The 25928-nt window shown below is 37.7% G+C and overlaps 1 protein-coding gene across 1 annotated transcript in view; it reads right to left on the bottom strand.

Annotated features, from left to right (window-relative positions):
* Window positions 1–25928, bottom strand: part of MAP3K4 (mitogen-activated protein kinase kinase kinase 4) — a gene marked incomplete at both ends in the record, with an annotated part of 72793 nt that overhangs the window by 9000 nt on the left and 37865 nt on the right. The window contains 13 exons of the mRNA XM_081998559.1: window positions 14–130; window positions 2411–2481; window positions 3171–3362; window positions 4854–4934; window positions 6073–6173; window positions 10366–10482; window positions 11373–11469; window positions 13601–13679; window positions 16047–16125; window positions 19027–19160; window positions 20178–20339; window positions 21337–21486; window positions 23366–23632. Of these exons, the coding sequence (XP_081854685.1) occupies window positions 14–130; window positions 2411–2481; window positions 3171–3362; window positions 4854–4934; window positions 6073–6173; window positions 10366–10482; window positions 11373–11469; window positions 13601–13679; window positions 16047–16125; window positions 19027–19160; window positions 20178–20339; window positions 21337–21486; window positions 23366–23632 (1647 nt within the window). The remainder of the gene's footprint in view (window positions 1–13; window positions 131–2410; window positions 2482–3170; window positions 3363–4853; window positions 4935–6072; window positions 6174–10365; window positions 10483–11372; window positions 11470–13600; window positions 13680–16046; window positions 16126–19026; window positions 19161–20177; window positions 20340–21336; window positions 21487–23365; window positions 23633–25928) is intronic.

Genomic DNA, 25928 nt, shown 5'->3' with positions numbered 1-25928 from the left:
TATATTTTCTTACCCTATGGAGCTCCACACCAAAATAACGAACAAGATTAGGGTGTTTGATGCCTTCAAAAATCTTCAGTTCATCAGCTGTTTCTTTGATGGTTTTGTGATCATTAGGTTGAAATCTTATCTACAAGAAAGATTTTTTATTATTTTGCCACTATTTCATATTACTAAGGACCAAAAAAAACCAACCCAAAACCCACCAAAAAAAACACCCTAAACCCAAACACAAACCAAGAAAAGAGCTAAAAAGCTTGCCTTTTTTTTTTTTTTTTTTTTTTTTTTATGAACAGCATCATCACACAAAAAGCCCCAAAATACCACCCCTCCATCCCCAAACTTAAACAAAGAACCCCACCAACCTATTTTCGGAAAATTGCATTCAAATATGACAATTTATAAACTTTATAAGAGCAAAATGCTGTTACTTAATTGTATAAATACACACATGTGTGCACATATGTATCTCTTCCGACCTCGCCTTCTAGCTTAAACGTGGTAGATAGACACAGAACAAGAGAATCTGAAAGTAACATCAGTGAGAGCTATCATTCAAGAAAGACTAGTTGCCAGGTACTTCATCAACGGAGATTCTAAGGGATTTCTTTGAGGGGTTTCTTCATGGAGAATGAGGCAGCTGCAAGGAAAAGGTGTGGCATGGAACATATACCATCATAAAGGTTTTGATGAAAGAAACAGGTTTTTCATTAGTTCTCCTACAATATGCCGTGATGGATTTTTTCATGGAAGAAGTAGTTATCGGGGCTTCTGAATAACTGATTTAAAGGTTCTATTCACACACAGATAGGCAAAATGCACAGCAAATTATGGAAGATGCTATTTTTACCATACTGGTAGAAAGCAGAAACTTCATTAAATGAGTACAGGGCAACTGCTAGAGAAATAAATGCACATATTTTACCTTTGATCGCTAGGATGTTATGATTGTTTTGTTCTCTAACAATTCCAGGATACAGTTTGTACTCAAACAGTGGTAAAGTTAAATACATGGAGATGATAAAATGGTGACAAATGACATTCAAGTATTTTACATATTTCCTAACACTTGCAATACTATGTATTTGTAGTAAAGCTTGTCCACTACAATTTGAAGAGATTTTAACAACATGGTGGTTAAGACAGTAAAGTCTGAAGAAATCTCGGGGGGTGGGGAGAATGCAATGTTTTAAACGAGTTTAAAAAGAAATAAATAAAATTTCTCCCAAGGTACTCTTAAGGAAATCCAGAAAAGTCTTTTATTTGGAAGTTGCAAACAGTTTGCATTTAAGACCACAGTGGGGAGGCAGGGAACGTTTCTTGGTGAAATAATTCTGGGAGTTAAAAATACTACAGGAAAAAGCAGCATACTGTGTATTCAGCCTACTAGCGAAGTGTCTGTCAAACAAGGTCCAAACTTCGGCTAAAGAGCACACACACGCTAATCTGTAAAAAGTGCCTGCATCTAGAAAGTAACTTTGAACTCCAGAAATAGAGTGCTACTGATGGAGGGGAAAAAAAAAAAAATGTTCTTTCATTGGGAGAAAAAGAAACCCCAAACAAAGCAACAACAACAAAATTTCAAGTGTTGGTATTAGTTAGTCAGTGAATGAGTATGGTACAAGAAGTCAAACACAAGCCCAGTCTTGCTTTTCCACACCTTTGAGATCACATAAGTACTACATGTGTGGAAGAACTGGCTCATAAACTGCTCTAGCATCAAATGGCTGGCACAGTAACTGTTCTGTACAGTCGATGCTTTCAGTTGTCTGGAGATGCAGAAACGCAATGAAACTAAACAATACAAAGAGTTTAAAAAACAAGGTGCTGCAGGGAAAACAGATCTCTACGCCTACACAGCTTTACTTACTTCTATCCTGAAAATTAAATTTTCTGTACAAACCAGGTTAGTCAACAGTTTTGTGACTAAGCCTAGCTCACTTAAACTACAGTAGAAGCTGAAAAACATCTGATGTGACGCTTCCTATCTTTTGCTCTAAGGAGTGAAGAAAAAAGGAATAAAATGTGAGAGGAAATACTGCAAAGTAAACTGTAAGTTTGTATACAGTCTTCATTAATCAGAAAACTCTTTCCAAAATAGTTTAAGACCTCTTAATGGGAGTTCACACATATTAAGCAAGCATTCATTAAGGTCACAACATACCTATGAGATTAGCAAAAAAACATTATCCATTTAACATACATTTAAATTGAAAGTTGTAAACTGAAAAGAAAAGAGGAACAAGTAATAACAGCAGATGTGGATACATGAAGAAACAATTTGTCTCCCCATTCTTCCCCAGTTCACTAGCAACAGTGTTCAGAAATCCTTAATGCCTGCTAAGTCATGCACATTTTGTTTGGAAAGAAACACAAGGGCAGCAGTGATTCTTGTATACAGAGTACTCACTTCCTTCATAGCCATCAGCTCTCCAGTATCAACACTGATACAGGTATAGACCTTCCCATACTGGCCTTCACCTGCAGAATTAAAACAAAAATAAGAAAAATCAATTAGACTACTTTTAATAAGCAACATGTACACCAACAGCAATAAGAAAGCATCACTGAAAACAGCTTGCCAAGGTTATTTACCTTGATTTTCATTTAAAATTTCAAGTAGCTTTTAACCTGTACCACCTAATACTACATTCATAGACCTGAAGTCAAGCTGATTAAAAGTAAAAACGTAACATTAACAGGCTGACCTGAAAGAAATCTTCTCATGAATATAAGGATTTTCCCCACAAATCAAACCAGAGCATAAACAATGATCATATGGGGGAAACAACAACAATATTTGGTGAATTAAACAAATCCTAAAGTTTGTGCTCATTTCCATTCGCACTTCTGGTTCTTCCAAAAGCAGAACTCAAGCATTTTATAGGACTAAACACATGCAGGAATCGCAGGATTATACACCTAAGTAATTGTCCTAACCAAATCCTTCTCTTCCTTTGTTTCTTGTTATTTGACCAGTGAAAAACATCACTGAAGTTCTACATAAAGGAAATCCTAGCCCCAACACTATTTTGTATTTTAGCATTCCGATTTCAATGAAGCTGATATTACCTATGCGGAAACCCAAGATTTCAAAACAGTCTTAGATTTCCTTCAAAAATACTAAGCTTCGTATTTTAGCCTGATAAATGAAGGCATAATGAACGTACCAATTTTGTTTCCTCTCTGCCACTTGAAAGTCACTTTTCTCAAACCTACATGCATGACATTATCATAAGATTTCGGTGTGTCACAAACTTGGCCAATGATGTTCTTCCTCCTCATTTCTCTGTATCTCCTTTCTTCAAACAACTGAACAGACTTTTGAACAGCTTCAATCGGTGCTTGCTTGGAAGCAGTGTCTAAAAAGAGTGATGAACAATTTCCTTCATTGAGAAATAATAGCTGTGTTTATATTTTGTTACCTTTTGATATCACATGAAGTGACCTGAGTTAGAAGACAACTATCTTGTGAGTCTAATTTAAGATGTAGAAAAAGAATAAAACATTTCAGCAATCACATATGAAACTAAAGTAAAATGAGAATACTGGTACTTTTCTAATCATCTCTTACTTGATTCAATAAAATTAAATGTATGAAATGCAATGCACTTGTTTGCATTTGGCCTGTAGCTAACCACTGATAGACAGTGAAAGTATGTTAGGGTCATTAAGAGCACCAAAGAAGGACAGATAAGGTTTTGCTCTACAGAGATACGAGAGGTTTCTTCTAACACTCATAGCATCTGCTATTTCAAAGATTTAGAGGCATTAGATAACTCCAGCTTTTAAGTCTTATGAAACAGAACCCTAGTGAGTGAGGCCAGAATCTCAGGGCAGCATTAATTTATCCCCTCCTTGTAAAGCACAAAAATTACACATCTGTCACTGTTGACAGACAGTAGTCTAACCTGTTTCTAACAGCCTCCAAAAGATGGAGATGCTGATACTCCCAAATGATATATTCTACTGCCCACCTATAATTAATACCATTTCATCTACACTAAATCTGCCTTGTTGCAGTTTTAAACCAAAACCTTTGTTTTATCCACAGCGGACAGTAAAACCAGTTCCCATTGCAGCAGTCTTCTAGAAATTTTCAAGTTTCCCCTCATCCTTCTTTTCTAGTTTAAACAAACAGAATTCTTTCAGTGTTTATGTTCTGAACAAAAAATAAGCTTTCCAGGATTTCAGAAAAAAATTTGCTGTTCTTCCTGTGTTCTGCCTGCGCTACATAATGAGACACCAGTTTTTATGCAACAGAAAACTTTTTTTTAAAGTTTCCTGAGATGCCACCCTTCCAGAATATATGCAAGCAAGCTACATGTATGTATCTGTACAGTATAGGAGCCTCAGAAGTAATCAAGTTACTTTAAGTTTCATGAAAATAAGCAGCAGGACAAAGAGGAAGGGGCCCCATAATAGCCTTGAATTTGGGAAACAGTGTAGGATCACACGGTGTTAGACACCCAAAATAAGAAAATCCCATGCTGGGGAGAGATGTTAGGAAGCCAGGAAGTGCTTCCTACTGTCATGCAATTCATAACTGGGCACTGAGTAGGGACAGCAAACTTGCAACTCCTATACTAAAATGTACTCATTTTGTAGAACACGGCTAGTATCTTTCAGAAACTGCAAAGATCTAACTTTTATGAAGTTTAATTACTCCTACCTCAGAAAGCACACCTTGAGATTTTGTTAACAGTACCTTCTACGTGCAGTCACAATTTTATTTTTTCCCCTTCCTATGCACAAAGCTGTGAAAACCTCTTCACAACCAGCATTAAGATTCAACCTTTTATTACAGCACTAGTTTAACAGACATTACATTATAGTGACTCCTAAACACCTACCTTTGGTCTGGTTGATCAATGTTCTGAGCTCCCAACTCCGCCGGGATGAGCCACTTGAATCTCCTTTTGGATACGATGGTTCTAGAGAAATAATACTGTGAGCATAAAAGTGTCTTTATCTCATATTAAGGATTATGCCACTATATTCAGCAGAAGCCAAGATCTTACGTATCAGGACTAATACACCCTACAAGTATATGAGGCAACCATATCGCAGTGTATGCTCTTGAATTAAAAATTACTTATCTTTAGAAAACAAATTATGAAGGCTATTCTGAAATAGGATTTAATTTATACAGGAACAGAGGTCTCCTTCCACAACTGAGGGAAGCACTTCAAGTCAGGGCACTCTGATCAAATATGTAAGAAATCTGTAGGAAAACAATCTTCTAATGCCCCTTAGAAAAGGCCTGCACTCACTCCAACCTAAGCCAGTTTCCCATTCATACAGATACATAGAAAAGGGAATAAGCATGAGGCAGACAATATATTCAACATTGCTGAAAAAAACCAACCAAACAAAAAAACCCCACACCTCTTAGTATAAATTTTTAAGGCATTTCTTTCTTCAAAATCTAATTTGTTTTGCAGGATGACCAGAATATCAACTCGACTTCACTTGGGATTTTGTACTTCATTTTAATTTGCACAGAACACTCTATCTTAACAATCAATGTTTCAAGGTATTTGTTGTAATAAATACCACATATACAAGGGCTGGGGAAACCTGAAGGAGGAGCCCTGATCAGGACATCAAGTCACACACCCTGTCCCTTCTTCCAGTATTCAAATAACAGCAAGTATTTGTAAGATGAATACAGTGGTAGTTAAAGAACTGGATAGAAAACTCTTCACTGTCCTGATGGGTCCAGTTCATACCTCATTAGCATCATTTAGAAATTTACTATCAAATGGGGTATACAATTCAGCAATCATGTTACTCATTTCATTTTGGACTTTGTAACTTAGTAAGACACCAGGAAATTCCTTCAGGTATAATTCAGAAACAATATGAAAGGCAAGAGAATAGTGGATATGTCTGAAAACAGAACAACTTACTCTGACAATATATGTCTGAAAGTTAAAAAACTAGGATTTCTGAATGGGAAAAGATGAAAAAAAAGTTTTGGAAAGGGTAAGAACTGGGAACAGAGAGAAATAAGAAATATGTTCATGACATCTGCACATCCAGGTCATGATCTGCTACTGTGACAATCACCTTCTCGCTCTTCAGTGGGACTGGAGTGACGACTAAGGGATCTGAACTGCAACTCAGCTGCTATTGAAGCCAGTCGATCATTTTCAGGGACACTGGAACCCCTGTTAAAAAGAGGCATTGCGCTAATTAACTTAGCATTGCACTAAATAACTACTAGTGACAATTTAACTGCAGTTTTAAAGAGAAAGAACCTCTGAAGCCTTGGACATGAATGTAACATGAAAGAAAAACTGGTGCTGAGAGGTAAACCAAAAACCCTTCCTATGCTGTTTTTTCCCCCAAATGAAGACTTTGTATATAATCTTAGTTATGTCACTCTATGAAAAAAACCCTAAGCTTCAAAAGCATAAACTACTCAAAATTGTTACTTGCCCATAACAACAGAATCCATTTTAGTGACTTGTAACGTCCTGCTAAGCTGCTGCAGGATGCAGCTGGTGCCAGGTTTGGATATACAATCAGAAGTGATTCAGCTGGGTGATAATGTGAGCCACATTATCAGATGAAGGGTGGTAACTGACTTCATGTGCTCCTGGTGCACTGCAAATACAGTCACAGTCCATAGACATTAAGTCAAAACTAGTGGGAAGAGCCAGAAGCCAGCTGACAGAAAGGACAGCGTTAAACGACAGCAGCTTGACTACTTGGAGGCCCTAGCTCCTCCAGACAGCACGGAGTAGGATTAGATACCTCAGAGTAAGACCCAGATGAAGAAGCCGTGCTGAACAGAAAGGGAAATAATACTGAGAGAAATGAGTCTTAAATCCTTAAAATCTTCAGGCAGCTTTCTCCAGCCCAAAACATCAATCAATCCAACCATGTTTTAGAGCCGTAAGTTCCTCATGAAAGCCTTTCTGTAACATCTCCCTTTTGGACAACGCTCCCTTTCAATTTTTAAAGCGTGGTAGGGAAGAGCTGTGATTGCTGCCTCCTTTAACATAATGCTTTAGAGGGATGAACTAAACGTTACTGGAGAGCGGGGGACATTGTTAAATCCTTCACTGAAAGCCAACAACTACAAAAAGGTGAAAGATACCTGGCATCACAAAGTGCACACACCCATGAGAGGACTTCCCTGCAGCCCTAAAGTTACTTCCAAATCGTATTCAATTATTACCTAATAATAGTTTAAAAAAAAAAAAAAGACACAATCTTCACAATCTTGAGAACAGACGCCAAAACCCAAGACACCCTATTCCCATGTGAATATTCTCAATACGATGTTTGCTTTGCGCTCCTCACCACTGCCAACTAGGTCTTTTGAGGAGGAACTGAAACCTAACTAGTGAAAATCCCAACTCTTCAGGAAGTTGAGGTTTTAATCAGCAAGAAGGCTGAGGTTATTCTCAGCATGTATATAGCAACAACTCTAGATGCACAAAGAGCTTAAAAATAAGCAACGCTAAACAACCTCTAAAATGAGGCAGTAGCTGATGAGAGGACCTTAAGAATCATAGCTTTGAATGCAGGTGTCTCAAATCCATTTCAGGCCCATTTTAGCCACCCAGATCTTTTATTGTTTCTGTCCGGAAAGATTGTGTGCGTGTTATTCAGCAAAGAAACAGTGTAAAAGAGAAAACGACTTGCTAAATCTCTGCTCCAGTCCTGGATAAATACAAAACGATGAATAATAAACCCAGCTAGCTCAGAAATTAAAGATATTTATAAAGGTAATTAGTACGAACATAGTGTAAATGTATAACCGTCAGAAAGCTCAGTATAAAGAACCAGGTATTGCTGCTTTGGATTTTACTTTCTAGTTATATTAAACTGATCTTTTCATTTATTTAAAGAAAAGCTTCAATAGAACTATGGTGGCATTTGCACACTACGCACTGCCTAGTACAATTGATTTATCAAGTTCCTGCATTCAGGTTCCTACATTCAACTTTTCATAGATATTTACTGCCTACAATCAGGTCATGAATGTCTAAAGAGTTTCTGGGAAGTGTACAAAATTTCTGTTTCTGTGCTATTCCAGCAGCTGGATCCCACACTTCCTGCATACAAAACACAAAACACTTTCTTGATACAGCAGATTCCATTTCTCTCTTGGAGCACAAATAAATGAAATCCACAATTAACACTGCAATGTGTTAAAGTGTGCAAATTTCTTTTAACTATGTTAAAAAGAGAAATTTGCTATAAATATATTACATTGTAATATTTTGCCTTCCTCAATAAACAAAACCCCTAAAAAACCCAACAGCCTCCAAAACTCTGTTTCTGCTTTACTAATTTTTTTTTTTCAAATTCTTCCTAGGTATTACAGGGGGTTAAACAAACCTACTTAAAAATCCAGGCAGTGCATTAAAAAAAAAATCACGGGATATTTTATTAACAACCATCGTAAGTAGTAAAAGTAAAAGCTGAGAGTTCTAAGAAAAATACAAGTCTGAAGAACAGGCCTAAGCCATTCAAATAAAATGCTGCATTCACACCAACTTTGATGTTACAATCCAGGAAATTATTATGCATTTGACTGCAACTAATAACTAGAATTCTCATTTCTCTTCTTCCTAACAACTATCTTCTTGAACTAGAAGAGACTGTCAAAATGCCAACCTTCACGCTTTCATCAGTATTTGTGTAGGACACACATGCAGAAAACATTAAAAGGATATACCACTGTATTCAAGTCTGTCAAATTATAAACCTGACGGTTGCACTGAGTGGTATAAAATCACAACAAAGCTTACAAGTATTAAAAACTAGCCTCCTATCTCCATCTTGAAAAATTAACCAGCTCCAAACACATGCCTTGGCGCAAAGTGTTGTACATATTCTAGAAAAAATTCCCTTCATAGGTTGTGTAAAGACTAATTACCAAATAAACAAGTTCTGCATTTTCAAAATCATAAATACTAATTAACCACCACCCTGTCGGCTTACAAGGCTGCCAGAACCTCTCAGTGAAAATCCTCTAGAATGTTACTGACTTGAAAAGGCCTTTTCAAGTGCATAGTGCTGTAGACTACTGCCTACTCTGTCTTTTTCAACAGGGGGCTTAAAACAGAAGCATGGAGGTTATATAACAAACACATGTAGTTAGAATGACAAAAGTTCAGGATGTATTTTCAACCAAAAAAAAAGGGCCCAGACTCATGAGCTGTACATCTAGAGGCTACTGTAGGGTGCAAGTCACATCTTATCATAAAAATAAAGTGAAGACTTTCAGGAAAGACTTTTTATATAAAGGGGCAACTTCCCTCTTAACACCTTAACACATTCTTCTGCTGTGCATCTGGTAACAAATCTACAAACCATGATGGTTTGTTGGCTAACAACTGAAAATTAGTTATTAAAAAGTAAATAATTCATAATCAAGTCATATCTAGATTCACTTTGGTCATCATTAATCTGGTTTTCCTTCACTACCTGTTTTTTCTCTATGGCTGTGTGATACAGTCAGATCATGTGTTTCCATTCATACAAATCTCGTGTACAAGACAGCTTTTGGTACTCTGCAGTAGAAATAAGAATCCAAAAAGCTATTTATAAACCCCAAGATAATATCTTTGTGTGAATAGCAGGATTTTCACAGTTGGGGGAGTGGAGATTAAAAAAGAAAAGTAACTTGAGTGAACTTGGGAGACATGTCAATGGTCTGACTGTGTTATGGGAAGAAGGAGCACCAACAGTCTGAAATAAAACAGCCAAATCAGAGGCCAAAAAGCAAGAAAGATACTAACATGGGTCTGTCAAAAAATTCACTCGTGACCTCTGCAAACAAATGATACAGGATTGGCTTCTGTTATATATCCTGGTTTCTTTCACATTAAGTTTATTCTGTACAATGCTAAGCAGCTAAAGGTGTAGCAATAAGTAAAAAAAAAAAAATCCTCCTGAAATCTTATGTGTTTAATTCTGTGTTTGCCACTATACAGTATTTCAAAATATTTGTAGCAGACAAGAACAATATCGAAACCATTAGCTAATGTTGAAAAAAAAAAATTCTTGGGCTTATTTGTATGTTACAGTCAACTCAGTGCAAAGTGTTAGTTATCAATACTAATTATTTAGTAACATTATACCAATGAACTGATTGGCGTATGTTAATTTCACGGACATTTTTACAGAGCAAATTTGTAATCTATGTCAGAACTGCATGCTTTAACTACCGTATTGTTCAGACATTTTAAATCTGAAAGTGGTCTGAATGAAGGAGCCAGAAGAAGATATGATGGGACGGAAAAGTACGGTGCAAATGTTCTACTAGGATGCAAGTATGCAGAAACAGTTATATGGGTGATGGGAGTAGAATGAGGCTGCTACATCATGGAGCAGAGCTACCTGGAATCATTTGCACTGCTGACAGGTTTGGGTTGAGCTGAGTCGCTACCGATGGGAGCGGGGCGACTGACAGCAACACTGCAATGGTTCCGTGCATCGCAAGGGACACTCCGCGTGCTGTTGCAAGAAGAAAAACTTCAGGATACAGTTAAAAAAAAAAAATATGGAGTTGAAAGTTCATTTTAAAACGACAATTTTGAAGTTTGCATAATAAGACCCAATTTTAAAAGTTTTTTAAGTACATAAAGACTTTTATGGGGAATAATTCTGGGTCTCAGAAGCTTCAGGGCTTGTCAATACGTTCAATAATAATAATCTTAAAAAAATAAATTCTCCAAATCTTTAGAGTAACACTAGTTCTGCCAACAGCGAAGCAACTTTAAAAAAAAGTCAATCGTAGAGTTTGACACTGTGCTGATCATCTTGAAAAACAAGGCCCTTTGTTTGTGTAAAAATATGCATGGCAAGGTTTATTTTGACATTTTTAGAAACTATTTTTGCATTAATTCTCATGTAAACTCTTTCAAAGGGAAGCAAAACCATCCATTGCTTTAAGCTTCTTCACAGCAGGTTGGTAATGACGCAGAAATGCCACCATATTCCAGAATGCTACATTTTTAAGTCTTATCTATGCTAAACTACAGAAGGCACTGTCACAGTCATGTATGCAGACATTTAAAATGGGGAAGGAAATAGAAGTCTTGTTAATGAGCAGTTTTCACTGAATTGAAGGCTAGTTTCAGGAAAGACAAAGGGGATAAGAATGACTTCAAAGTGAGAAAGCATGCACCAATAAAAACGGTAAAATGGGGTGGAGGGCAGGGCATGGGGTAGAAAAAGAAACTATACTGTCCTTAAAAGAACATCAATAAAATCTGGATCACTAACATGCTAATTTTTTCTACCTGCTTCGCACTAAACAGGAAACAAAAGTGTTCCACTTACTGACAGTGAGCATAGCCAAGAGAGGATAAACCAGTTTAGAACTCTGTACTAATGCTAAATACCTGAAGCCTTCAGGTGTGGGGATGATAAGATGAGGATTTGGTGGATCACTATGGCACCGAGGTACTTTTACAGGACGGGGACTGTTTCGATGAATAGCTGCAAATATAAAAAAGGTAGCACATTTACTCAGATGTCACAAAAACTCTGTCAGGGCCATTTCAAGACACAAAACTAAAAAAAAAATTCCTATTTTACATACTTAGGTGAGAACTGGCACATATCTTATCCTTTAAGAAAAATGCAAATTATTCCAATTTTAAACAAATCAATTGTATGTATTATTATGTAAGTCATCTAGAAGATCCGTACTTCAGTAAAACTACATCTTCATTATTTCAAGTTCACAGATTAAAGAGGATTTGTTATCTTACTGCAAATTAAATATTAACACACTAAATCATAATTAAAAACCAAAGTGTTACGATGTTCCTTTTGTATTAGAATTAGTTTTCTCAGACAATAATAGAAAGCAAAATGAGCTGGGAAAACCCCAACTGTGATAGTTTTACCCCCCCATGACAGTCTGCCCCAAGGAACTGGTACAAAGGGACAGGGTCAAACCTAAATGAGCCATCACTGTCCTCATGTCTAGCTCATTCAGTGCCCGTAAGAGCACTCTGCAGCGTCTTCCCCTTCCCTCAGCCCCTCCTTAATTAGACAGAAAAATATTGTGGCAGTCACACTGCAAGCTAACTGACTGCCCATCAAGACATGAGTCAGTATCTTCTGCCAGGCTAAGTTAATCACAAGTGAGCTGAGTTTCTGCCTTGTCTGCACTACCAGGACAAGTAACAGATTCCAGCACCAGGTGTTGGTTGTCCTGTTACAGTTCACAAGGACACTAGCAAAAGACCCAGAAGGCAGAATCTAACCTATCTGGGTGGACAGAGGCTGTTTCACAATGAAAAAAGACGGGATAAAACACCAGGAGACCCCCACCTATGTGCCTTCAGGCAGCAGCATGAACACAACTGGATCCTCAGCTTTGGGAGAAGGGGTAAAGATCATAGTGGGTTTAAGTCCCTCAACATGGTATGCAAATGCAACTAGGAATTCTTATTTTTCTCCTGATCACGAGCAAGAAAGAGGTATCTGCAATATCTGCAGCCAGGATACAGCTTATGTTTAGTTACGTTTATTTCAGATGTGTTAAAAGTTTTAGCCTGCTGTTCAAGTCTGCCCCTCCCTATGCCTCTGAGCAAAAAAGCTGCCAAGCAATTTAGTTTGTGTGATCTGCTGCATCTGCAGTAGCATTTATAAAAGCTTCGGTACTTTGGGATCATCATGCTAGTGATTTACCTAAAAAGGACCTCCCCCTGAACAACAGTATCAAAAGTGAACGTACAGGTTTTGCATCAACAATACAGAACTTGCCTAAAATTTATTTTAGGCTATGCTTCTTTCCAAAGGATTGGACTGACTTTCATTGTGAAAGGTTTCTCAGCTATAAGAGTTTCTCATCAAAATTACAGCAAAACTGAAACTTCCCTGAAATACTGAAAAAATTCCTCTTGCCCGAGTGAAATTACCCTCCCTTCATGTCTTCTTCCAGGAAGCGGACATGAGGAGAAAGAAAAGAAGATGACGTGGTATTTTGAAAGTTAAATCATTCAATGGATTTGGGAGAAGAAAGAGAGAAACAGTGCTGAGAAAGTGATATGTAAAAGGAAAACACAGCTGAAGAAACATCCTTTTCTCAAGTCAAATAATGAAATACATTGATTTCACTCTAATGCTAAACATATTTTTTACACTATGAAAAACTCTGTGATATTGGAGAACTACTTCCCACAGCTCTACCATCAAGCCCTCAGGTCTAATTCCTCCATACATCAATACTTATGTAATGTCCATCAGAAGTGTGAATATCTGCAGCACCACAATGAAATTTTGGGAGAAGGAGCTGTAACTGCCTCCTTAAAGTTATAATCACTTCTCTACCTAACTTTAAAAAAAAATTATAACCCTCTTCCAGGAGATCTACAAGACTTTACACGATTTCAAGGACAAAATCAGAGGAAAGCATCTGTAAAGCTTTTAAATTTCGTAAGTAAAACCACCATGTATTTGCACTTTGTCAGGCAATAACGGTGTCACAACAACAATCATGAAAAGCTCTAAAAATACTTTTATTGGTATTTCTAGCATTTTGAAATTACTTTACAATTAAAATTCTGTAACAATAGCAGCAAAGGTCCAGAACAAATGCCAGTAACTTCTGCCTTACCAAGGTACAAACCTGTAACAGGACTGTGAGGTTTTCCAATAACATGGCCAATACACTCATTCATCAGAGCTTGTAAACTCTAGAAAAGACAAAAAGAAGTTGTGATGTTTCATGTTACAAGAGAATTGATAGTCATATGGTAAAGCTCACAGTAACAAAATGACACCGGTTGAGTAGGTCATCTGCCAAGTAAGCATCCCCATATTCTCTCAATTACATTAAACTTCTGGATCTACATGGGGGTTTTGATTTTATTGATTTTTTTTTTTCTTTAAAGCTAGAAGTCTTAGTCTTGCCTTTTGACCTTGCCAAAATTATGTAACCGTAAGAATTCAACAATGATATATCATAAAGAACATTTCATAATATAAATCTAATGGAACTTAAAAAATATCCATTGTTAATAAAATTAAAAATCAAGCTTGCTGGAAAAAGCTGCAGCAGGCTCCTCTGCCCTCCCTCTCCCCACCTAAGAAGAAACACCCAAAGAAAACAGGTTAACGTGTGACAGCCTGAATCACAAGACTAAAGTCTGTAAAACAGCAAACATGAAGCATTGAATATTAAGAGAAATCCACTTTCCTTAAGTTAGCAAAACATTCATGAAAGGGTGTTTAATAGTTAAACCACTGAACAGGCGCTCAGGCAATCTGAGCCTAATTACTGGGTGTACTATTCACTGTGTATGTAACCTTGGACAAGTTATTACATCTTTCTCTGGTTCAGTTTACTTGTCAGAACACCAGCGATAAATATTAATACAATAAAGAATTAAAATTATGTTCTTAGGTACAGTTGCTACGAAGGCCACTTCTGTGTAGCAGTCATTCAGACTAATCAAAGTTTCTTACAGAAATGCAGAAACTTAGTGAAGACCAGGAACTTGAAGCTAGATTAACAACAACAACAAAAAAAAGGGAAAAAATATTAAAAAAAAAAAAGCAAAAAGTCTTCAGTCTGTGATTGGCATATCTTATCAGCCCAGACTGAGTAAGAATCTCAGTTTTAGAACTAGGCTGTCCTCCTTCTATGACATACAGTATTATTTAAATAAAAGATTAGGATTAACATATGCATTTCTAGGTGAAATGCTGTGACCTGTGTTATACAGGAGTCAGATTTATCAAAGTGGCTTCAAGTGATGCTCTCCAAAACTAAAATCTGGTTTAAGGCGGCAAAAGTTCAGAAACGCAATTAAGGTTTTGGTTTCCAACCTTTTTCTCCCACTTTTTCAAAGTTTGACTTGATTTTAAATAACACTGGCCCTGAATTCTCTTCTCTGTACACATGGAACCTTTGTCACAAAAACATCCTATTTGAAGAAGTGCCCCAATATCTTAGATAGTTAACAAACTCATGCATGACTGCTTTTTAACTCTCCTTCAAGGACACAACAAGGTTATCAATTCCATTTTTGGACAAAATTACCAATTTATAGTAGCAAAAGCCACAATAGACTTTCTGAGCTTCTTTCCTCCTTAGAAGCCTCCCTCTAAATATTGAAGGGATCTCTAGCAAGACAGTATCACTAAAATACACATGTACTACTCTTCAAAATACCAGGTATTTTAGAAACTGTGTCAAAGCAAGTAAATAGAGGGGCTACTTCCTAAAGTATTAGCGCATTTCAAATACAAGCTTAACTGTCATTTAGGCAGACAACCCTTTCCCAACAACACACAGGGGACTAAAATAAAACTTCCTGGAGAGCTCTTGATAAAAATAAATGTGAAAAAACCTATACAGTTTCTGCATTACACAAGATTAATGTGGTTGGCATTTCATAACACATCTTGAAATTAATAAAAATCAGAGGTGCTGACACTCACATTCTGCTATTTTGTGGCAACTGTGCTTTCACTTCTCTGTAGTACTGTACCAAGATCAGAGAAATAAATTCTCAGAATTTTACTTCCACAGGAAAACGAGGAAGGCAGAGCACACAAAAAAAGCCAGTTTTAGTCTACTATTTTTTACATAGTAAAAACAAAAGAAAGATGCTTCAAAGTCTGTTTCACCTTGGCACAATTTGAAGAAATAACTTTAAGCAACTGTGATTTTGTATTCATACCCATAAATCAACTCTGGGCACTAACCAAGCCTCAGAAGCTTATATTCAGAAATTTATTATGACAACTATAAACTGTAACTTTGCAGAAAAGGTGCTGTCAAATTTCCCAAGAGACAAAGGGAGATAGCCTCCCAAGACAGTACCAGCAACTTGTCAATAATCTGAAAACATTAGTGCCAATGGTCACAAGCGTACTCTACTCAGAATTTTACAAACTGAAGAGCTATCAACATCATCCGTTATATAAAATAGCAATTGTTTCAGAACAGCATGTTTATTCAGACATAGCTGTATCAAAAATATCCCCGATAACATATACTGACAGCTTCACCTGTATTTAGAAATAAACAACAAGCACAATAACTTATTCCATACCAAGAAGTCATCTTCTGGGAGAGCTGAAATAAATGCTGGCTCAATGGCTTGAAGAAAATCAAAACCTTGAGTTGCCCACCTATCTCAAAGAAAAAGAAAAGATGGAAAATGAATTGCTCTTCAGCTAAAGCCATCATAAGAGTTTCAACAGCATCCAAGAACACTAAATGGCAGTTACTTATTTTTCCTCTGGAAAAAAAAAAACAGCAAAACTTGGTAAGAAAATTAGTTAATACATAAGAGGTAATACATTTAGCTTGTATTAATATTTTCCCAGTTATATTTGGATAAAGTCTAATTTTAGCAAGGACACTGCCAAATAAAGTGAACAGGCTATGCTATATATTTTGACTCTTGTATGTGCTATCTTCAGGAACAGTATCATCAATTCACCCATAATATGTTGGCAACAAGCCAAACCACTATGTCCTCTACCTAAATTTTCCTTCCTGAAACAAGATCGAAAGAGTACTAATGATCGCATGACTGCAGCGATGACTAGCAGTAACTGGGCATCACTGGTTTCAGGGCCTAGATTGGTAAAGCAAAACAAGTAAGTAACTTGGCTAGAGCAAGTTCTGTCTTCAGCCACATGCTCTCCCCTCACTGCCTCCTTTTAGACCTAGAATTAGCAGTTGCAACCTACAAAATGCACGCAGAATCGTAGGATATCTTGAGTTGGAAGGGACCCATGAGGATCATCGGAGTCCAACTCCTGACTCCACACAGGGCAACCTGAAATTTAAATTGTGTATCTACGAACATTGCCCAAGTGCTTCTTGAACACTGACAGGCCTGGGGCCATGATGGCTTCCCTGGGGAGCTTCTTCCAGTGCTTGACCACCATCTCAGTGAAGAACTTTTTCCTAATATCCAATGTGAACTTCCTCTAATGCAGCTTTAAGCTGTTCCCTCACATCCTGTCACCAGACACCAGAGACACGAGATCAACACCTCCCTCTCCACTTGCCCTCATAAAGAAGTTGTAGACAGCAATGAGGTTACCCCTCAGTCTCCTCTTCTCTAAGCTGAGCAAACCTAGTACCCTAAGCCACTCCTCATAAGTCATCTTGTCCTTTCACCATCTTTGTTGCCCTCCTTTAGAATACTGTAATATTTTTTTGTCCTTCTTATATCGTAGAACCCAAAAGTGCACTGTACTTGAGGTGAGGCTGCGCCAACACTAAGTATGGTGGGACAATCACTTCTTTCAACTGGTTAGCTAAAATAATAATTATAAAAAAAAAACCCACAAACCCCAAAACAACCACATGCACTGCCCTCTCTTCATGCACTAGGTGGGTGACTTTGTCATAAAAGGATATTTAGTCAGGAAGGCATGGCTTGTCTTCCAGGAATCCATGTTGACTTTGACCAATGACTACATTGTCTCTGAACTGTTTTTCAGTAACTCGCGGAATAATCTTCTCCATAATTTTCCCAGGAACTGAAGTGAGACTGACAGGCCTATAATTACTAGGGTATTTTTTCCTGCCCTTCTTGAAAATTGGAATAACATTTGCTAGCTTCCAGTGAAGGGGAACCTCTCCAGGTTCCCAAGACTGTTGATAAGTAACTGAGAAAGGTCTCACAATAACATCAGCCAACTTCCTCAGTACCTTGGAATTAAATCCATCAGGCCCCATAGACTTGCATGCGTGCCACTGCAGCAGCACATCCTGTACAAGTTGAAAGTCATCTAGGAGCTTATCACTCCCCTAGTCGTGGTCCTCCAGTCCAGGCCTCTAGGGGTCCCAGGACCCATCATTTGTGTTAAAGACAGAGGCAAAGAAGGAATTAAAATCTCTCTGCTTTATCTGTGAGGTAACCAATCTCATCAAGTAATGGACCAATGTCATCTTAAGTCCCCCTTCTGCTGTTAACATGCTTTAAAAATCCTTTTAAGTTGCTTCGGTTTTGTTTGGGTTTTTTTGTTTGTTTGTTTCCTTTTGATTTTTTTAAGATTAGCACACCAAGCTAACTAGCCTATCCACACATGGTTCAGCCTACCCACTCTTTCCTCCTCTTCTTCCAGCAAGCAGAACAAACCACGTCCAGGACAGACTGATCAGCCCTATACTTTAAGGAAACAAAACTGTCACTGAAGTGTAATCTTCTAGCACAAATCAATATAAGGCACCTATTTTAATGCAAAAGAATTCTATTAAATTTCTGATTTACCAGCTGCGAAATGCTGCAAAACCACCTAAATAAATCAAGTAACGGTATCATTTTGCTTGGGACAGTTTCCCAGCTCCTCTGTTTACATTCTCAAAGTGATGTAACTTTGTAACTTTTTTCATTAGCACCCAGCAGTAGTTTCACAGCACTGACTGTTAAGGAGAGTTTGAGAGACCACTGGACACAACACTACTGTTACAGACAGAAAGTACTTCAGACTACAATAAAAATCAAAATACATTTGCAAATGCATTCGTTATTGCAATCATAAAACTGAATAATTTTCACCAGAGTGGAAACACTTCTTCCTCATCTGTGGGCCATACTTCAGATGCTTTCAAAACAGACTGATTGAAGGACTTCTACAGGAGGCTAAAGCTTCCATACATACACTGTTCCCACAACTGGCACAAAACAAAACTGCTTCCCCCTGTAGAATACCCAGCGGACGACTGTTGCATATTCTGCAACCTTTATTGACTCTTGATTACACAGCACTTCTGTTCCAAACTAATGGACCTTATCTGAAGACTTTTAATTGTCTGAGTCCAACAATCTCCACTTTTTCTTCCCATTTTCTGTCAGCTAACGTGAGGCAAAACATTCCACAAAATCTTCTGCTAAGCCGTTGAAGTGTTCATTTGGCTTTATGCATACTATTTAAATCACTTCCAAAATCTTAAGAGCCAGAAGCATCAGTGGTTCAGAAGAACTACTTCTAAACAATAAAGCATTACTCATAGTGTGAAAAGTCCTGCACGGTATTTAAACACTAACTACTTAACAAGTTGGCTGTTACCTGGGTCGAGTGCCTCGGCCACTCTCACATTTTGTTAGCACATAATTCATCCATTTTCTGGCAAAGCTGATATACTTGTCTCCAATTTTCTGCCTGAATTCTCCAGACATCAGACGAACAACTTCTTTATGGTACTGTAAGAAACTAAAGATTACTTTTCACATATTAATCACAACAACAAAAATAGCATTTGCAACACCCACTTGAGTATTTGCAGGCTAACAACAGCACAGTAACAGTCACATCGCATTCTTAGACAAAATATTTATATTTTATGCAAGCAGTTGCATATTTATAGAAGAAAATCATAAAAAAGTATACAATGCAAAATGCATTATAGTAAGAGGCAGCACTTGAGCCATTTTGCATTCTTGTGCATATACGGGCACATGCTGATGTTTAACAGTGTACACATCATTTAAGAAACATCCTACATAAATTCTCAGTTCTGTAATCAGACATTGAACCACAAAGTAGTGCTTATTTTTAATTATGTTGCAGGTAACATTAGGAGATAAAGGAGTTATATATGTACATTTCAAAAATTAAACAGGAATACCACCTGTTTTTAGAAGACTATCCCTAGAAGTATGTCAGGGTATGACACAATCTTAAGAAAAATTTACAAAGCTCACAGGAATCAAAGAGTGGAATTGCATACTAACAGCATCTACACGTGGCATTTCCTCATCAGTACTCTAAGGGAGGCACTCAAAAGCTATATTCACTACATCAAAGAACCACCATAAACTTTCAAAGAATGGCTCAAATTCAGTTTTACGCTATTCTAGGCTGAAAAACTGTGAGAAGCCAAGTTACACAATGACATTCGATATCAAAGGATATTTCTGATTTCATCTAAAATGCTGCCAAGTAGCAGAGCCTAAAAACTACACGTGAATTCATGGAGTTCTTAAACCTTTTTAGAGTTCCAGGCATTGCTAGTTGGAGTCTTAATTTAATAGATTTATCTGTCCTTTTTCAATCCTTTTCACACAAGATTCCTGTGGCAACACATATTTTTTATGATGTTCTGCTAGATTTCTTCAAACTTCTACAGACTGATAGTTACCTTATTTGCACCAATGCAAAAAAAGACATTTCAACTGGTTGTTACCAAAACTACAAAACAAATGCCATTGTTTCCTTACCTCAAACCCAAAATTATAACCCTGAATCATGGCTTCCCGGTAGTATTGCTGCAAAGTGGCAGATTCAGATTCATCAACTTCAGCATCAAACTCAGATGTGAACATGTGATCAACTCTATCAATGGCACTGCTTATCTTATTGCATAGCTGTAATGCATCACTCTGAGTAGCAACAACAAAAAGGCATGGGGGGCATCAAATCATTACTTATATCCTCCAGTTGACAAGACTAAGGCAAACATGAATCTAACAATTACATTATTTTAAATAGAAATGTACTTTAATGCCATCACAATTCATTCAGTCTTGGAAAAACAAACACTTTCCAGTAATTGCACTAAGCAAGTCTTAAAATTCACTGAGGTATTTTAATTAAGTATGTTTGCTTGAGTGAGATTAACTTTAAAATAAAAGACAGCAAAGGGAAACAAACAAGCAAAAATGAACAAAACCACCCAAACAAAATCAGAGACACAAGAACAGACAAAATGAGTTTTACTACCTGTAACATGACCAAGCCTTTGGCTGTACTTTCACCCTGGTATGCGGGCACAGCTTCTATTGAACTCAGGGGGAAAACGTAGGGACCTGACATTGCAACTTCAACCTAACAAATCTTTGCTTTTGAGAGTCCTCCAAAACAAAACAAACAACCAAACAAAAGAAGCCCCACCAAAGAAAACCCACATCCAACAAAAAAAACCCACACCAAAGAGGAAAGAACAGAGAGAGAGAGACCTACACATTTTTTTACATCATAAAACAGCCATCTCCTCCAAATGAAGGGAAAAAAAAGTTGTTTCTTGCAGATCATGGGTTCTGATAGAGTTTTAATGAAATTAAACACTTTCTTTCAATTCAATAGGGCTCTCATACAAAGATATATTTATTCTATTGCTATTAATATTTCCATTGCATTATGGACTTGTTTCCCACTTAACCAGTGCAAAAATGATGACACCAATATGGCTCATAAATACACTCACAAATCCTTTGCGAAAAACAGAATGAAAACTGTACTGAAAGCCCATGGAGGTTGCATAAATTACAGTTGCTAAACATGTCATTAGCATTGCAATCAAGTCTCCTTACATGTTTTTACTTATCAGTGAGCAAAGCACAGTCAATTTTGACTCTCATAATCTCAAAAACTGTTTACCTTTAGCTGTTGTAGAGCTTTGGCGATGACTGGTTGGCTGGATGTCTGCTCCTGGTGCAGAGATATGAGCCCTTCAATAGACTGCTGGAAAGCTTTTCTCTGACTCACAAGGTGGGCAGACTGAATGACTACAAGGAGGAGGTTATCAACCTAGGAAATACAAAATATCAAAATCCTCTCTATAAAAACATGTCCTCTATCAGCAAATTCCAACTGGTTATTTTTTGAATTCTAAAATATGAAAGGCCTTTCGTTGCTATTTATGAAAATCTTTAATTCACACAGAAAAGCTTGATGCTGGCAACTGAACTTGGTAAACTCTCATCTTATGAGCCAAGCTTTATTGGGGCAAATGCCACAGCAAGTTTTAGAGGGGAATATACTCCTATTCGCTTCTGAAAAGGTTTGGGAAACACTATATTAAAATTATCTTCAGAACAGTTACAAACAGAAAGGCAGCATCTAAGCAAAATAACTATTTTCTCAAAGCAGATGGATATAACAACCATCGAATAAATAAGCAGGTTTTATCCAAGTAATTTAATACACTTCAGGACAAAAACCTACTATTGAACAGGGAAAGTCATAGATTTATCACACAGTATTTGCTCAAATTTTGTAAATTATTAAAAAGTAAGTATATGTTTTGGAAACCAGAGCTCTTGATATTGCAAGAGCCTACAAAAGTATACAATCACAGATGCTGTTGCCTTTGCTGCGGCACTATGAGTCACATACTAAGTTTTGTTCATTTCAAATTACAGACAATGCATCTGCAATAAGTTACTCAGAAAACATCCAGATTTTCAATACCTCATCCCCAAAGAATATTTTCATGCTCAAAATTCTTCAAATATTGAGAGAATTCTTCTATTTTATGAATATTTTTAAAATAACACCTTACATTTTCTCCAGTTTGCAATCAAAACATGTTTTTTAAAAAAACAGAACACAATCTTTCTGAAGGACTTTACTTCCTAGCCTTCCAATACTGAATTTTAAAAAAACCTAATAAACAGTGTTATACACATATAAACACATACACAAACACCGTGTTTTATGTGCACTTACGTATGTCAGGTAGAATACCATTTGCAAACCAAATTCCATCTTTTGCTGTTTTCATTTTCTGAATGAAATGCTAACTTTGATATAAGTCCAATAAAATTCTAAGCACTTAATCAAAGGCTATTTTTTTATTGTTCAGTCTGGACAACAGACAAACAGGTAGCAACACGCTTGCATGTTAAAAACAGCAGTAAGTACAGGAGTGACTTTTTCAACTGCCTGTAATTGCTAGAGCCCTCTGAAGGCTAGAGGCCAGGCACAGTGACACAGAAAGACACTCTGTTCATGGACAGTAGAGCCCATTTATGGTAGTGATCCAAGGAACTGCATGACATACCAAAAGGAAAATTCACGTAGCTTAACATAAGGATATGAGAACAGGAGGGTCAGGGAGCTGCAGCTGCTCAGTTGCTAGAGCATAGAAGAACTGCTGGCAGGGAACCCCTGTTGGCTTTGCATGAAGGAAAGTATGACTGGACTTCTTCCTGCAGAACTGTTGAACATCCAGTAGCTTCCACAGAAATTTAACTTTAAATGTCACAATTCATCCAAGATGGAAAGTAACTGGTTTCGTGCCCCAGTGTGTAGAAAGCACACAACTGTCACGTGTTCTTGAAAACTGGTGACTTCTTAATAAAATGTAGTTTTCAAGTCATATCCACACTTATGATACTGAACCCCTAACTAGATATTGAAAGTACCTCTATTACAAAAATGCAACCCTGAAAAATGCCCATTGCAGAGATTAATCCTTTTAAGAAATGCTAAACTCCATTGATTTTAATACTTGCATTAACACAACTAAGAATCAAGCCTACCCTTGAATTTAACTTTTCATTACCTATAAAAGGACACATGCCTCACTTAAATTACTGTGGTTAGCCTGAAAGGATAAGCATTCACAGAAATGTGGAGATCACATAAACATGGAAAAAAAAAAAACCCAAAACCAAAAACCCACCTGCATGGTTCGCAGTGTATCAACAGTTTCCACTTGCGGCACTACTTTGACCGGCTGACCCTCCCAGGCACTCCAGCTGTCATCTAATTCATGGTCTTTATCTCGGTGTTTGGTCATTAGTAAGTAGGCCTCATACGCAACCTCGTCTGAATCCTTTGAGCAATCCTTTCCAGCAGCTGCATTGAGGAGCTGCAGAATCACAGATTTTTCACCTGCAATACTATTTGGTACAAATACTTGCAAATTCTCAAGTCCGGGGATTTGTACCTGTAGAAAAAAAATAAAACTATACTGAGTGAGTGAATCTCACTGTCTTCTAGGATACATAAAATAGACACATGTCATCTCATTTAAGCAACAGAGTTTCCATCTTAAACAGCTGTATCATATACATAATAAAATGAAACATTCAGCCATTTCTGCACTAAATTTCTTATAATGCGTTTTGACTGTGTCTTGAAATCTGCTAGATCACCAACTTTCAGTGACATCTTTCCTTACACCTTTCAGTTGATCCTTCTACATATTCCTCTAAGGGAATCTTGTTACAAAAAAGTCCGAAACCACTTATATGCCGTATATGTGACTACATGTATGTATAAAATATATATACACATATTTTTAAAAGTAAATTAGTCAAGCCTAATTTATAACTTATGAAGCGCACATTTTAAAGATTGGAATACGAAAAGAAGAAAAGTTCCTTCAGGATTTCTAAGAATCCATGTAACATTTCTCAAGGGCTACAAAAGATAAGACTAAGCAAAAATATGGCAAAACAATACCAGTTATTCTTCTACTATTTATGAAAGAGAGATTAATTAAGTCCAGTAAGTGTTCTCTTTTAATAAAATACTACCAATACTACTTAAAAACTACTTCTCCATTATATCTGTCACCCTGGTAACTATACTTTGACAAAGTCAGGCAACAGAATCAGACTGTGAAAACAGTAAAATAGTTGATACCTGTGATTTGACAGGAGGTAACTGTCTTAGAGTGAAGTTTAATTCTCTCTTTTCAGAGTTTGATGTCACCAAGCTAAGACAAAACACTGCACTCAACATTTTTACCATTAGGCAGCCATATGTTATAGTTTAAAACCATTATAATCTATAGGTCAATGTAAAAACTAGATGGTTGTTACTGAAATGTAAAATAGTTTCCCAAAGCTAGTGAGTATCTGAAAATTCCCTACATCATGTTAGAGGGCCAACATATGAAGCGTTAATCACCAAAATGTGTGTCATTTTGAGTAGTGAAAAAACGGAGAGAGGTAATACATAAACAAGGAATAAATCTTGAGATCCAAATAATCTAGATTATTTAACCCATGTTCTTACATAGATTTTTTTTTTTTTTTCAAACTCAAGATTCATTTTTTTTCTTCAAAAGATGTGTGTAAGAACAATGAAACTACCTTTAACTAAAAAGGTCTACCAAATTTAATATTGTGTCTTAAAGCAGCCAAGAGCGGATATTTGCGGAAAAATATTTTTAACAAGTTCTACCGGGTTTGTGTGGCAAGGTTTTGGTAGCTGTGGGGGCTGCAGGGGTGACTTCTGTGAGAAGCTGCTAGAAGCTTCTCCTGTGTCCAACAGAGTCAGTGCAAGCCAACTCCAAGACGGACCTGCCACTGGCCAAGGCCAAGCCCATCAGTGATGGTGGTAGCACCTCTGGGATAATATATTAAAGAATATGTTTTGGCAGGCAGCATTTGCAGCCAGAAAGAGGAGTGAGAATATGTGAAAACAACTCTGCAGATACCAAGGCCAGTGCAGAAGGAGGGGCAGGAGGTGCTCCAGGCGCCGGAGCAGAGATGCCCCTGCAGCCTGTGGTGAAGACCATGGTGAGGCCGGCTGTTGCCCCTGCAGCCATGGAGCTCCACGCTGGAGTAGATCTCCACCTGCAGCCCAGGGAGGATCCCACACAGGAGCAGGGGGATGCCCAAAGGAGGCTGTGACCCTGTGGGAAGCCCATGCTGGAGCAGGCTCCTGGCAGGACCTGAGGAGCCCAGGCTGGAGCAGGTTTGCTGGCAGGACTTGTGACCCCATGGGGGACCCACGCTGGAGCCGTCTGTTCCTGAAGGATGGCACCCGTGGGGGGACCCAGGCTGGAGCAGTTCATGAAGAACTGCAGCCTGTGGGAAGAACTCACATTGGAGAAGCTTATGGAGAACTGTGTCCCGTGGGAGGGACCTCACGCTGGAGCAGGGGCAGATTGTAAGGAGCCTCCCCCCCGAGGCGGAAGGAGCAGCAGAGACAGCGTGTGATGAACTGACCACAACCCCCATTCCCCATCCCCCTGCGCCACTCGGGGGATGGGGAGGAGGTAGAGAAAAATCGCGTGTGAAGTTAAGCAGGGAGAAGGGTGGGGGGAAGGTGTTTTAGGATTCGGTTTTAATTCTCATTATCCTACTCTCATTTATTGGTAATAAATTAAATTACTTTTTCCCCGAGTCGAGTCTGTTTTGCCCATGTCAGTAATTGGTGAGTGATCTCTCCCTGTCCATACTTCAACCCACAAGCTTCTCGTTGTATTTTCTCTCCCCTGTCCAGCTGAG

The sequence above is a fragment of the Phaethon aethereus genome, assembly GCF_964289735.1.
Source record: "Phaethon aethereus genome assembly, chromosome: 3".
NCBI lineage: Eukaryota > Metazoa > Chordata > Aves > Phaethontiformes > Phaethontidae > Phaethon > Phaethon aethereus.
The sequence above is the reverse complement of the archived record's forward strand: the minus strand, read 5'-3'. Positions and strand labels throughout refer to the sequence as shown.